The sequence below is a fragment of the Chiloscyllium punctatum genome, chromosome 13 (genome assembly GCF_047496795.1).
Source record: "Chiloscyllium punctatum isolate Juve2018m chromosome 13, sChiPun1.3, whole genome shotgun sequence".
Taxonomy (NCBI): Eukaryota; Metazoa; Chordata; class Chondrichthyes; order Orectolobiformes; family Hemiscylliidae; genus Chiloscyllium; species Chiloscyllium punctatum.
In genome coordinates, this window is record NC_092751.1 from 79,783,022 (window position 1) to 79,798,346 (window position 15,325).

Genomic DNA, 15,325 nt, shown 5'->3' on the forward strand with positions numbered 1-15,325 from the left:
CACAGTCTCCGGTCAGTGTTCGAGAAGCCTGTCACAGACACACACAGTCTCTGGTCACTGTTAAATGCGCCTGTCAAAAACATAGAGACAGTCTCCGGTCAGTGTTAGAAAAGCCTGTCACAGACACAAACAGTCTCTGGTCAGTATTAGAGAAGCCTGTCACAGACAGACAGTCTCCGGTCAGTGTTAGAGAAGCCTGTCACAGACACACACAGTCTCTGGTCAGTGTTAGAGAAGCCTGTCACAGACACACACAGTCTCCGGTCAGTGTTCGAGAAGCCTGTCACAGACACACACAGTCTCCGGTCAGTATTAGAGAAGCCTGTCACAGACAGACAGTCTCGGGTCAGTGTTGGAGAAGCCTGTCACAGACACACACAGTCTCTGGTCAGTGTTAGAGAAGCCTGTCACAGACAGACAGTCTCCGGTCAGTGTTAGAGAAGCCTGTCACAGACACACACAAAGACTCTGGTCAATGTTAGAGAAGCCTGTCACAGACACAAACAGTCTCTGGTCAGTGTTAGAGAAGCCTGTCACAGACACACACAGTATCCGGTCAGTGTTAGAGAAGCCTGTCACAGACACACACAGTCTCCGGTCAGTGTTAGAGAAGCCTGTCACAGACACACACAGTCTCCGGTCAGTGTTAGAGTAGCCTGTCACAGACACAGTCTCTGGTCAGTGTTAGAGAAACCTGTCACAGACACACACAGTCTCCGGTCAGTGTTAGAGAAGCCTGTCACAGACACAGTCTCTGGTCAGTGTTAGAGAAGCCTGTCACAGACACACACAGTCTCTGGTCAGTGTTAGAGAAGCCTGTCACAGACACACACAGTCTCCGGTCAGTATTAGAGAAGCCTGTCACAGACAGACACTCTCCGGTCAGTGTTAGGGAAGCCTGTCACAGACACACACAGTCTCCGGTCAGTGTTAGAGCAGCCTGTCACAGATACAGTCTCTGGTCAGTGTTAGAGAAACCTGTCACAGACACACACAGTATCCGGTCAGTGTTAGAGAAGCCTGTTACAGACACAGTCTCTGGTCAGTGTTAGAGAAGCCTGTCACAGACACACACAGTCTCTGGTCAGTGTTAGAGAAGCCTGTCACAGACACACACAGTCTCCGGTCAGTGTTAGAGAAGCCTGTCACAGACACACACAGTCTCTGGTCAGTGTTAGAGAAGCCTGTCACAGACACACACAGTCTCTGGTCAGTGTTAGATAAGTCTGTCAAAGACACACACAGTCTCCGGTCAGTGTTCGAGAAGCCTGTCACAGACACACACAGTCTCCGGTCAGTGTTCGAGAAGCCTGTCGCAGACACACACAGTCTCCGGTCAGTGTTAGAGAAGCCTGTCACAGACACACACAGTCTCCGGTCAGTGTTAGAGTAGCCTGTCACAGACACAGTCTCTGGTCAGTGTTAGAGAAACCTGTCAGAGACACACACAGTCTCCGGTCAGTGTTAGAGAAGCCTGTCACAGACACAGTCTCTGGTCAGTGTTAGAGAAGCCTGTCACAGACACACACAGTCTCTGGTCAGTGTTAGAGAAGCCTGTCACAGACACACACAGTCTCCGGTCAGTATTAGAGAAGCCTGTCACAGACAGAAAGTCTCCGGTCAGTGTTAGAGAAGCCTGTCACAGACACACACAGTCTCTGGTCAGTGTTAGAGAAGCCTGTCACAGACACACACAGTCTCCGGTCAGTGTTAGAGAAGCCTGTCACAGACACACACAGTCTCCGGTCAGTGTTAGAGAAGCCTGTCACAGACACACACTCACAGTCTCTGGTCAGTGTTAGAGAAACCTGTCACAGACACACACAGTGTCCTGTCAGTTTTAGAGAAGCCTGTCGCAAATCACACAGTCTCTGGTCAGTGGTAGAGAAGCCTGTCACAGACACACACAGTCTCTGGTCACTGTTAAATGCGCCTGTCAAAAACACAGAGACAGTCTCCGGTCAGTGTTAGAGAAGCCTGTCACAGACACAAACAGTCTCTGGTCAGTATTAGAGAAGCCTGTCACAGACAGACAGTCTCCGGTCAGTGTTAGAGAAGCCTGTCACAGACACACACAGTCTCTGGTCAGTGTTAGAGAAGCCTGTCACAGACACACACAGTCTCCGGTCAGTGTTAGAGAAGCCTGTCACAGACACACACAGTCTCCGGTCAGTGTTAGAGAAGCCTGTCACAGACACACACTCACAGTCTCTGGTCAGTGTTAGAGAAACCTGTCACAGACACACACAGTGTCCTGTCAGTTTTAGAGAAGCCTGTCGCAAATCACACAGTCTCTGGTCAGTGGTAGAGAAGCCTGTCACAGACACACACAGTCTCTGGTCACTGTTAAATGCGCCTGTCAAAAACACAGAGACAGTCTCCGGTCAGTGTTAGAGAAGCCTGTCACAGACACAAACAGTCTCTGGTCAGTATTAGAGAAGCCTGTCACAGACAGACAGTCTCCGGTCAGTGTTAGAGAAGCCTGTCACAGACACACACAGTCTCTGGTCAGTGTTAGAGAAGCCTGTCACAGACACACACAGTCTCCGGTCAGTGTTAGAGAAGCCTGTCACAGACACACACAGTCTCCGGTCAGTGTTAGAGAAGCCTGTCACAGACACACACTCACAGTCTCTGGTCAGTGTTAGAGAAACATGTCACAGACACACACAGTGTCCTGTCAGTTTTAGAGAAGCCTGTCGCAAATCACACAGTCTCTGGTCAGTGGTAGAGAAGCCTGTCACAGACACACACAGTCTCTGGTCACTGTTAAATGCGCCTGTCAAAAACACAGAGACAGTCTCCGGTCAGTGTTAGAGAAGCCTGTCACAGACACAAACAGTCTCTGGTCAGTATTAGAGAAGCCTGTCACAGACAGACAGTCTCCGGTCAGTGTTAGAGAAGCCTGTCACAGACACACACAGTCTCTGGTCAGTGTTAGAGAAGCCTGTCACAGACACACACAGTCTCCGGTCAGTGTTAGAGAAGCCTGTCACAGACACACACAGTCTCCGGTCAGTGTTAGAGAAGCCTGTCACAGATACACACAGTCTCCGGTCAGTGTTAGAGTAGCCTGTCACAGACACAGTCTCTGGTCAGTGTTAGAGAAACCTGTCACAGACACACACAGTCTCCGGTCAGTGTTAGAGAAGCCTGTCACAGACACAGTCTCTGGTCAGTGTTAGAGAAGCCTGTCACAAACACACACAGTCTCTGGTCAGTGTTAGAGAAGCCTGTCACAGACACACACAGTCTCCGGTCAGTATTAGAGAAGCCTGTCACAGACAGACAGTCTCCGGTCAGTGTTAGAGAAGCCTGTCACAGACACACACAGTCTCTGGTCAGTGTTAGAGAAGCCTGTCACAGACAGACAGTCTCCGGTCAGTGTTAGAGAAGCCTGTCACAGACACACACAAAGTCTCTGGTCAGTGTTAGAGAAGCCTGTCTAAGATTCACACAGTCTCCGGTCAGTGTTCGAGAAGCCTGTCACAGACACACACAGTCTCTGGTCAGTGTTAGAGAAGCCTGTCACAGACACACACAGTCTATGGTCAGTGTTCGAGAAGCCTGTCACAGACACACACAGTCTCCGGTCAGTGTTCGAGAAGCCTGTCACAGACACACACAGTCTATGGTCAGTGTTCGAGAAGCCTGTCACAGACACACACAGTCTCCGGTCAGTATTAGAGAAGCCTGTCACAGACAGACAGTCTCCGGTCAGTGTTAGGGAAGCCTGTCACAGACACACACAGTCTCCGGTCAGTGTTAGAGCAGCCTGTCACAGATACAGTCTCTGGTCAGTGTTAGAGAAACCTGTCACAGACACACACAGTGTCCGGTCAGTGTTAGAGAAGCCTGTCACAGACACAGTCTCTGGTCAGTGTTAGAGAAGCCTGTCACAGACACACACAGTCTCTGGTCAGTGTTAGAGAAGCCTGTCACAGACACACACAGTCTCCGGTCAGTGTTAGAGAAGCCTGTCACAGACACACACAGTCTCTGGTCAGTGTTAGATAAGTCTGTCAAAGACACACACAGTCTCCGGTCAGTGCTCGAGAAGCCTGTCACAGACACACACAGTCTCCGGTCAGTGTTAGAGAAGCCTGTCACAGACACACACAGTCTCCGGTCAGTGTTAGAGAAGCCTGTCACAGACACACACAGTCTCCGGTCAGTGTTAGAGTAGCCTGTCACAGACACAGTCTCTGGTCAGTGTTAGAGAAACCTGTCACAGACACACACAGTCAGTGTTAGAGAAGCCTGTCACAGACACAGTCTCTGGTCAGTGTTAGAGAAGCCTGTCACAGACACACACAGTCTCTGGTCAGTGTTAGAGAAGCCTGTCACAGACACACACAGTCTCCGGTCAGTATTAGAGAAGCCTGTCACAGACAGACAGTCTCCGGTCAGTGTTAGAGAAGCCTGTCACAGACACACACAGTCTCTGGTCAGTGTTAGAGAAGCCTGTCACAGACACACACAGTCTCCGGTCAGTGTTAGAGAAGCCTGTCACAGACACACACAGTCTCTGGTCAGTGTTAGAGAAGCCTGTCACAGACACACACAGTCTCCGGTTAGTGTTAGAGAAGCCTGTCACAGACACACACAGTCTCCGGTCCGTGTTAGAGAAGCCTGTCACAGACACACACTCACAGTCTCTGGTCAGTGTTAGAGAAACCTGTCACAGACACACACAGTGTCCTGTCAGTTTTAGAGAAGCCTGTCGCAAATCACACAGTCTCTGGTCAGTGGTAGAGAAGCCTGTCACAGACACACACAGTCTCTGGTCACTGTTAAATGCGCCTGTCAAAAACACAGAGACAGTCTCCGGTCAGTGTTAGAGAAGCCTGTCACAGACACAAACAGTCTCTGGTCAGTATTAGAGAAGCCTGTCACAGACAGACAGTCTCCGGTCAGTGTTAGAGAAGCCTGTCACAGACACACACAGTCTCTGGTCAGTGTGAGAGAAGCCTGTCACAGACACACACAGTCTTCGGTCAGTGTGAGAGAAGCCTGTCACAGACACACACAGTCTTCGGTCAGTGTTAGAGAAGTCTGTCACAGACAGACAGTCTCCGGTCAGTGTTAGAGAAGCCTGTCACAGACAGACAGTCTCCAGTCAGTGTTAGAGATGTCTGTCACAGACACACGCAAAATCTCTGGTCAGTGTTAGAGTAGCCTGTCACAGACACAGACAGTCTCCGGTCACTGTTAGAGAAGTCTGTCACAGACAGGCTTTCTCCAGTCAGTGTTAGAGAAGCCTGTCACAGACACACACAGTCTCCGGTCAGTGTTAAAGATGCCTGTCATAGACACACACATTTTATGGTCACTGTTAGAGAAGCCTGTCACAGACACACACAGTCTCTGGTCAGTGTTAGAGAAGCCTGTCACAGACACACACAGTCTCCGGTCAGTGTTAGAGAAGCCTGTCACAGACACACACAAAGTCTCTGGTCAGTGTTAGAGAAGCCTGTCTAAGATTCACACAGTCTCCGGTCAGTGTCCGAGAAGCCTGTCACAGACACACACAGTCTCTGGTCAGTGTTAGAGAAGCCTGTCACAGACTCACACAGAGTCTCCGGTCAGTGTTAGATAAGCCTGTCACATACACTCACAGTCTATGGTCAGTGTTCGAGAAGCCTGTCACAGACACATACAGTCTCCGGTCAGTGTTCGAGAAGCCTGTCACAGACACACACAGTCTCTGGTCAGTGTTAGAGAAGCCTGTCACAGACACACACAGTCTATGGTCAGTGTTCGAGAAGCCTGTCACAGACACACACAGTCTCCGGTCAGTGTTCGAGAAGCCTGTCACAGACACACACATTCTCTGGTCAGTATTAGAAAAGCCTGTCACAGACAGATAGTCTCCAGTCAGTGTTCGAGAAGCCTGTCACAGACACACACAGTCTCCGGTCAGTGTTTGAGAAGCCTGTCACAGACACACACAGTATCTGTTCAGTGTTAGAGAAGCCTGTCACAGACACACACAGTCTCCCGTCAACGTTAGAGAAGCCTGTCACAGACACACACAGTCTCCCGTCAACGTTAGAGAAGCCTGTCACAGACACACACAGTCTCCGGTCAGTGTTAGAGAAGCCTGTCACAGACACACACAGTCTATGGTCAGTGTTCGAGAAGCCTGTCACAGACACACACAGTCTCTGGTCAGTATTAGAAAAGCCTGTCACAGACAGACAGTCTCCAGTCAGTGTTCGAGAAGCCTGTCACAGACACACACAGTCTCCGGTCAGTGTTTGAGAAGCCTGTCACAGACACACACAGTATCTGTTCAGTGTTAGAGAAGCCTGTCACAGACACACACAGTATCTGTTCAGTGTTAGAGAAGCCTGTCACAGACACACACTCACAGTCTCTGGTCAGTGTTAGAGAAACCTGTCACAGACACACACAGTGTCCTGTCAGTTTTAGAGAAGCCTGTCGCAAATCACACAGTCTCTGGTCAGTGGTAGAGAAGCCTGTCACAGACACACACAGTCTCTGGTCACTGTTAAATGCGCCTGTCAAAAACACAGAGACAGTCTCCGGTCAGTGTTAGAGAAGCCTGTCACAGACACAAACAGTCTCTGGTCAGTATTAGAGAAGCCTGTCACAGACAGACAGTCTCCGGTCAGTGTTAGAGAAGCCTGTCACAGACACACACAGTCTCTGGTCAGTGTGAGAGAAGCCTGTCACAGACACACACAGTCTTCGGTCAGTGTGAGAGAAGCCTGTCACAGACACACACAGTCTTCGGTCAGTGTTAGAGAAGTCTGTCACAGACAGACAGTCTCCGGTCAGTGTTAGAGAAGCCTGTCACAGACAGACAGTCTCCAGTCAGTGTTAGAGATGTCTGTCACAGACACACGCAAAATCTCTGGTCAGTGTTAGAGTAGCCTGTCACAGACACAGACAGTCTCCGGTCACTGTTAGAGAAGTCTGTCACAGACAGGCTTTCTCCAGTCAGTGTTAGAGAAGCCTGTCACAGACACACACAGTCTCCGGTCAGTGTTAAAGATGCCTGTCATAGACACACACATTTTATGGTCACTGTTAGAGAAGCCTGTCACAGACACACACAGTCTCTGGTCAGTGTTAGAGAAGCCTGTCACAGACACACACAGTCTCCGGTCAGTGTTAGAGAAGCCTGTCACAGACACACACAAAGTCTCTGGTCAGTGTTAGAGAAGCCTGTCTAAGATTCACACAGTCTCCGGTCAGTGTCCGAGAAGCCTGTCACAGACACACACAGTCTCTGGTCAGTGTTAGAGAAGCCTGTCACAGACTCACACAGAGTCTCCGGTCAGTGTTAGATAAGCCTGTCACATACACTCACAGTCTATGGTCAGTGTTCGAGAAGCCTGTCACAGACACATACAGTCTCCGGTCAGTGTTCGAGAAGCCTGTCACAGACACACACAGTCTCTGGTCAGTGTTAGAGAAGCCTGTCACAGACACACACAGTCTATGGTCAGTGTTCGAGAAGCCTGTCACAGACACACACAGTCTCCGGTCAGTGTTCGAGAAGCCTGTCACAGACACACACATTCTCTGGTCAGTATTAGAAAAGCCTGTCACAGACAGATAGTCTCCAGTCAGTGTTCGAGAAGCCTGTCACAGACACACACAGTCTCCGGTCAGTGTTTGAGAAGCCTGTCACAGACACACACAGTATCTGTTCAGTGTTAGAGAAGCCTGTCACAGACACACACAGTCTCCCGTCAACGTTAGAGAAGCCTGTCACAGACACACACAGTCTCCCGTCAACGTTAGAGAAGCCTGTCACAGACACACACAGTCTCCGGTCAGTGTTAGAGAAGCCTGTCACAGACACACACAGTCTATGGTCAGTGTTCGAGAAGCCTGTCACAGACACACACAGTCTCTGGTCAGTATTAGAAAAGCCTGTCACAGACAGACAGTCTCCAGTCAGTGTTCGAGAAGCCTGTCACAGACACACACAGTCTCCGGTCAGTGTTTGAGAAGCCTGTCACAGACACACACAGTATCTGTTCAGTGTTAGAGAAGCCTGTCACAGACACACACAGTCTCCCGTCAGCGTTAGAGAAGCCTGTCACAGACACACACAGTCTCCGGTCAGTGTTCGAGAAGCCTGTCACAGACACACACAGTCTCCGGTCAGTGTTAGAGAAGCCTGTCACAGGCACAGTCTCCGGTCAGTGTTAGAAAAGCCTGTCACAGACACACACAGTCTCCGGTCAGTGTTAGACAAGCCTGTCACAGGCACAGTCTCCGGTCAGTGTTCGAGAAGCCTGTCACAGACACACACAGTCTCCGGTCAGTGTTAGAGAAGCCTGTCACAGACACACACAGTCTCCGGTCAGTGTTAGAGAAGCCTGTCACAGACACACACAGTCTCTGGTCAGTGTTAGAGAAGCCTGTCACAGACACACACAGTCGTTGGTCAGTGTTAGAGAAGCCTGTCACAGACACACACAGTCTCCGGTCAGTATTAGAAAAGCCTGTCACAGACACACACAGTCTCCGGTCAGTGTTAGAGAAGCCTGTCACAGACACACACAGTCTTTGGTCAGTGTTAGAGAAGCCTGTCACAGACACACACAGTCTCCGGTCAGTATTAGAAAAGCCTGTCACAGACAGACAGTCTTTGGTCAGTGTTCGAGAAGCCTGTCACAGACACACACAGTCTCCGGTCAGTGTTTGAGAAGCCTGTCACAGACACACACAGTATCTGTTCAGTGTTAGAGAAGCCTGTCACAGACACACACAGTCTCCGGTCAGTGTTAGAGAAGCCTGTCACAGACACACACAGTCTCCGGTCAGTGTTAGAGAAGCCTGTCACAGGCACAGTCTCCGGTCAGTGTTAGAAAAGCCTGTTACAGACACACACAGTCTCTGGTCAGTGTTAGAGAAACCTGTCACAGACACACACAGTCTCCGGTCAGTGTTAGAGAAGCCTGTCACAGACAGACAGTCTCCGGTCAGTGTTAGAGAAGCCTGTCACAGACACACACAGTCTCTGGTCAGTGTTAGAGAAGCCTGTCACAGACACACACAGTCTCTGGTCAGTGTTCGAGAAGCCTGTCACAGACACACACAAAGTCTCTGGTCAGTGTTAGAGAAGCCTGTCTAAGATTCACACAGTCTCCGGTCAGTGTTCGAGAAGCCTGTCACAGACACACACAGTCTCTGGTCAGTGTTAGAGAAGCCTGTCACAGACTCACACAGAGTCTCCGGTCAGTGTTAGATAAGCCTGTCACATACACTCACAGTCTATGGTCAGTGTTCGAGAAGCCTGTCACAGACACACACAGTCTCCGGTCAGTGTTCGAGAAGCCTGTCACAGACACACACAGTCTCTGGTCAGTGTTAGAGAAGCCTGTCACAGACACACACAGTCTATGGTCAGTGTTCGAGAAGCCTGTCACAGACACACACAGTCTCCGGTCAGTGTTCGAGAAGCCTGTCACAGACACACACAGTCTCTGGTCAGTATTAGAAAAGCCTGTCACAGACAGACAGTCTCCAGTCAGTGTTCGAGAAGCCTGTCACAGACACACACAGTCTCCGGTCAGTGTTTGAGAAGCCTGTCACAGACACACACAGTATCTGTTCAGTGTTAGAGAAGCCTGTCACAGACACACACAGTCTCCCGTCAACGTTAGAGAAGCCTGTCACAGACACACACAGTCTCCCGTCATCGTTAGAGAAGCCTGTCACAGACACACACAGTCTCCGGTCAGTGTTAGAGAAGCCTGTCACAGACACAGTCTCTGGTCAGTGTTCGAGAAGCCTGTCACAGACACACACAGTCTCCGGTCAGTGTTCGAGAAGCCTGTCACAGACACACACAGTCTCTGGTCAGTATTAGAAAAGCCTGTCACAGACAGACAGTCTCCAGTCAGTGTTCGAGAAGCCTGTCACAGACACACACAGTCTCCGGTCAGTGTTTGAGAAGCCTGTCACAGACACACACAGTATCTGTTCAGTGTTAGAGAAGCCTGTCACAGACACACACAGTCTCCCGTCAGCGTTAGAGAAGCCTGTCACAGACACACACAGTCTCCGGTCAGTGTTCGAGAAGCCTGTCACAGACACACACAGTCTCCGGTCAGTGTTAGAGAAGCCTGTCACAGGCACAGTCTCCGGTCAGTGTTAGAAAAGCCTGTCACAGACACACACAGTCTCCGGTCAGTGTTAGAGAAGCCTGTCACAGGCACAGTCTCCGGACAGTGTTCGAGAAGCCTGTCACAGACACACCAGTCTCCGGTCAGTGTTCGAGAAGCCTGTCACAGACACACACAGTCTCCGGTCAGTGTTAGAGAAGCCTGTCACAGGCACAGTCTCCGGTCAGTGTTAGAAAAGCCTGTTACAGACACACACAGTCTCTGGTCAGTGTTAGAGAAGCCTGTCACAGACGCACACAGTCTCCATGCAGTTTTAGAGAACCCTGTCACAGACACACACAGTCTCTGGTCAGTGTTAGAGAAGCCTGTCACAGACACACACAGTCTTTGGTCAGTGTTAGAGAAGCCTGTCACAGACACACACAGTCTCCGGTCAGTATTAGAAAAGCCTGTCACAGACACACACAGTCTCCGGTCAGTGTTAGAGAAGCCTGTCACAGACACACACAGTCTTTGGTCAGTGTTAGAGAAGCCTGTCACAGACACACACAGTCTCCGGTCAGTATTAGAAAAGCCTGTCACAGACAGACAGTCTCCGGTCAGTGTTAGAGAAGCCTGTCACAGACACACACAGTCTCCGGTCAGTATTAGAAAAGCCTGTCACAGACAGACAGTCTCCAGTCAGTGTTCGAGAAGCCTGTCACAGACACACACAGTCTCCGGTCAGTGTTTGAGAAGCCTGTCACAGACACACACAGTATCTGTTCAGTGTTAGAGAAGCCTGTCACAGACACACACAGTCTCCCGTCAGCGTTAGAGAAGCCTGTCACAGACACACACAGTCTCCGGTCAGTGTTCGAGAAGCCTGTCACAGACACACACAGTCTCCGGTCAGTGTTAGAAAAGCCTGTTACAGACACACACAGTCTCTGGTCAGTGTTAGAGAAGCCTGTCACAGACGCACACAGTCTCCATGCAGTTTTAGAGAACCCTGTCACAGACACACACAGTCTCTGGTCAGTGTTAGAGAAGCCTGTCACAGACACACACAGTCTCCGGTCAGTGTTAGAGAAGCCTGTCACAGACACACACAGTCTTTGGTCAGTGTTAGAGAAGCCTGTCACAGACACACACAGTCTCCGGTCAGTATTAGAAAAGCCTGTCACAGACACACACAGTCTCCGGTCAGTGTTAGAGAAGCCTGTCACAGACACACACAGTCTTTGGTCAGTGTTAGAGAAGCCTGTCACAGACACACACAGTCTCCGGTCAGTATTAGAAAAGCCTGTCACAGACAGACAGTCTCTGGTCAGTGTTCGAGAAGCCTGTCACAGACACACACAGTCTCCGGTCAGTGTTTGAGAAGCCTGTCACAGACACACACAGTATCTGTTCAGTGTTAGAGAAGCCTGTCACAGACACACACAGTCTCCGGTCAGTATTAGAAAAGCCTGTCACAGACAGACAGTCTCTGGTGAGTGTTAGAGAAGCCTGTCACAGACACACACAGTCTCCGGTCAGTGTTAGAGAAGCCTGTCACAGACACACACAGTCTCCGGTCAGTGTTAGAGAAGCCTGTCACAGACAGACAGTCTCTTGCGGTGGAGGAGAAGGCAGCACACAACGTGAACAAAGCTGCCTGGGGCAAGTGGACAGGTCGGAGACTGATTCCGCACTCCCCATCCTTCAGGACACCACTGGGACAGTGGCACATTCCAGCCACAGCTTCTCTTCATACCGTACCCCACTCTTACCCTCATGTGCTCCCCTCCTACCTCCGCACATCCTGCTGGACAAACAGGCTGATGATTTGATCAGCCATTTCTCTCTCATTGCTGCCTTCCTTTTTCTGTGTTGCGGAGTTGGGAGGTCATGTTGCAGCTATACATGACATTGGTTTGACCACTTTTGGATTATTGCTTGAAATTCTGGTCTCCCTCCTATAGGAATGATTTTGTTTCATGACGTGAGGAAGGATATTGTGCCAGCTAAGGTACAACAAAGGTTTATTGCTTTTTGGGATGATAGGACTGTGGGTGTAGGTAGAGACACTGAATCAGTTATGAATATATTCATTGGAGTTCAGAAGAATGAGGGGCCATCACAAAAATCTCCAAAATTCTAACAGGACTGGATAGGATAAACGCAGGAGGAACATTCCTGATAGCCGGGAATCCAGAACCAGAATGTCCAGCCTCGTGATACAAGGCAGACCATTTAGATCTGAGGAGAAACACATTCACCCAGAGAGTGGCGAACGTGTGGAATTCTAGGTCACAGAAAGTAATTGAACCCAATGCATTAAATATTTTCAAGAAGGAGTCAGATATAATTCTTAGGATTAAATGGGTGAAACGGGGAGAAAGCAGGAACAGGGCACTGAGTTCGATGGTCAGCCATACTGAATTACGAAGCAGGCTCAAAGGGCTGAATGGCCTATTCCTGCTCCTGTTTTCTAAGTTTCAATCTTGTGCAAAAGCTGACCGTTATTAACTTTTAGACGATTACTGTTATAAACATTGACCTTCAGCTTTCGCCTAAAATAATGGTACTTGACAATTCAACTTGCCATAAAAGTACATGTGGTCATTTTTGTGGTATAAATCATTGGCAAAATATCACCTGTGAAGATATGATTTTGTTGAAAAATGTCAATATAAAAATATTAAGAAAATATAAATATATAAAAATATAAAACCATCGACACCTTCATACACAGCAGAAAAGCCTTTTCCCATCCCATTACTGCTGCTGCGGAACTCAATCCAGAGCCAGCTGTCGGTGGAAATGATGGTTTCCGGAAGTTTCTCACCACAGAATCGGCCTGAAAGGAGACAGCCCAGGACCAACATTAATCACCAGCCACTTGCAATGACACAACTTGACAAACATATTTTTAAAATTAATTTTGTTTCAATGTACCTCACTGGGTACATTCTCCCCACTCCCAACATTCTCCTGCTCCTTGGATGCTGCCTGACCTGCTGCGCTTTTCCAGCAACACATTTTTCAGCTCAGGTAAAATCCCATCTGGGTCATTAATATCCTTTAGAGAGGGAAATCCTTCATCCTTATCCAGTCTGGCCTACAGACCCTTAGCAACGTGGTTAACTCTGAACTGCCCTCTGAAACCGCCTAGCAAGCCATACAGTTCAAGGGCAATTGGGAATGGGCAAAATAAGCTCACTCTACCTCCATCCTCCATAAATATTACAAAAATCAGAAAAGCTTTGAGCATTAGAACAAAGTATCCAGTAAATTACCCCATTGCTGTTTGTGGGTAGATCGGCTGCCTTGTTTCTCGTACTAAAACAACAGTGACTATATTTCAGAATTTGGAGATGCCGGTGTTGGACTGGGGTGTACAAAGTTAAAAATCACACAACACCAGGTTATAGTCCAACAGGTTTAATTGGAAGCACACTAGCTTTCGGAGCGACGCTCCTTCATCAGGTGATAGTGGAGGGCTCAATCCTAACACACAGAATTTATAGCAAAAATTTGCAGTGTGATGTAACTGAAATTATACATTGAAAAATTGATTGTTAAGCCTTTCAGAAGTTCTTCACTGGCTGTAAAAGAGAATCCTTATAGTGTGGAAGCAGGCCATTCAGCCCATCAAATCCACAGCAAGTCTCCGAAGAGCATCCCACTTTACCCCCCCCCCCCCCTTGGCTAATCCACCTAACCTACATATGGCTGGATGGCAGGGAAATTTAACATGGCTAGTTCACTTAACTTACACACGTTTGGAATAAGGGAGGAAACTCACGTAGACACGAGGAGAATGTGCAAACCCCACACAGACAGTGTGTCCGATGCTGGAATTGAACCTGGGTCCCTGGCATCGTGAGGCAGCAGTGCTAACCACTAAGCCACCATGCCACTCTACTATGACTTTCTGAAGATGTTAAATTTGCTTTATGAATGCACATTTTTCTTTCTTTAAAGTTGGAATGCAATTAGGTCAGGAGATGAAACCCTGTCCGTGCAGGCAAGTGAGATAGGGTCAGAACAGAAATCTGAAGCTTGGGATCAAAATTGAATTTATTGCCTCACTTGAAGTCAGCTCAAGTTGTGTCATTAACAATAAAAGAGATTCAATTTTTTAAAATGCCTCATGTATGAATCTGACTGTCCTCAAGGTTCAGTGGATAGTAATGTAAGTTTTGGAAACTGGGGGAATAAACAGGTAGTACTGGGGAAACATAGCTTAGGCATTATCTCTGGAGAGAGAAACAGTTTCATATCCAATATAACTCTGCTTCAGCACCAAAAGGTGCTGGATAATAGTGAGATTTTTTTCTGTAGACAGAGAGCAAGGAGGAGCAAATGAAACTGAGGGTGAAGATGATCAGATTGTGCTAATGATAGTAAAGGAAAGATTGCAATGTAAAATAGGTGTAAATGATAGCAATGAAAAGGAGAAAATGTCTGCTGAAAGCAAGAGATACAAGTAAAATGCAGCTGGAGCTAAAGAATTCAATCTTGTTGCCATTGAAATTCATCAAGGTGGTAGTATAAGGAGATAGTTGTAATGGTTCTGTTCGCCGAGCTGGGAATTTGTGTTGCAGACGTTCCGTCCCCTGTCTAGGTGACATCCTCAGTGCTTGGGAGCCTCCTGTGAAGCACTTCTGTGATCTTTCCTCCGGCATTTGTAGTGGTTTGAATCTGCCGCTTCCGGTTGTCAGTTCCAGCTGTCCGCTGCAGTGGCCGGTATATTGGGTCCAGGTCGATGTGTTTGTTGATTGAATCTGTAGATGAGTGTCATGCCTCTAGGAATTCCCTGGCTGTTCTCTGTTTGGCTTGTCCTATAATAGTAGTGTTGCCCCAGTCGAATTCATGTTGCTTGTCATCTGCATGTGTGGCTACTAAGGATAACTGGTCGTGTCGTTTCAAGGCTAGTTGGTGTTGACTGGTGGTCTATATCTGACACATAGTGGAAGGATTCGATTCTTTCGGCATTCATGCAGGAACCGGCCTCTCGCCCATAGGTGTTCAAAGTTTGCGAAAAGGTTTGTAGCTCGGGTGCTCGTTATGACTGGAGATAGTCTTACAGGACAATGTTTGGCCCAGAGTCAGAAGACAGTGCGTTCACTGCAGAGACTCGAGCAATGTTGATTGACCTTTGAGTGCCGTACTAAGACAGTGCTGCAGTCATAGGTTCTGGGATAGAAGTTCACCTGGACCCACTTTCAGATGCATCTGGATCT

The 15,325-nt window shown here is 48.7% G+C and overlaps 1 protein-coding gene across 1 annotated transcript in view; it reads right to left on the reverse strand.

The window, feature by feature from the left end:
• Positions 1–15,325, reverse strand: part of LOC140484563 (tolloid-like protein 2) — a 174,573-nt gene that overhangs the window by 54,565 nt on the left and 104,683 nt on the right. The window contains exon 10 of the mRNA XM_072582942.1: positions 12,820–12,936. Coding sequence (XP_072439043.1) covers positions 12,820–12,936 — 117 coding nt within the window. The remainder of the gene's footprint in view (positions 1–12,819; positions 12,937–15,325) is intronic.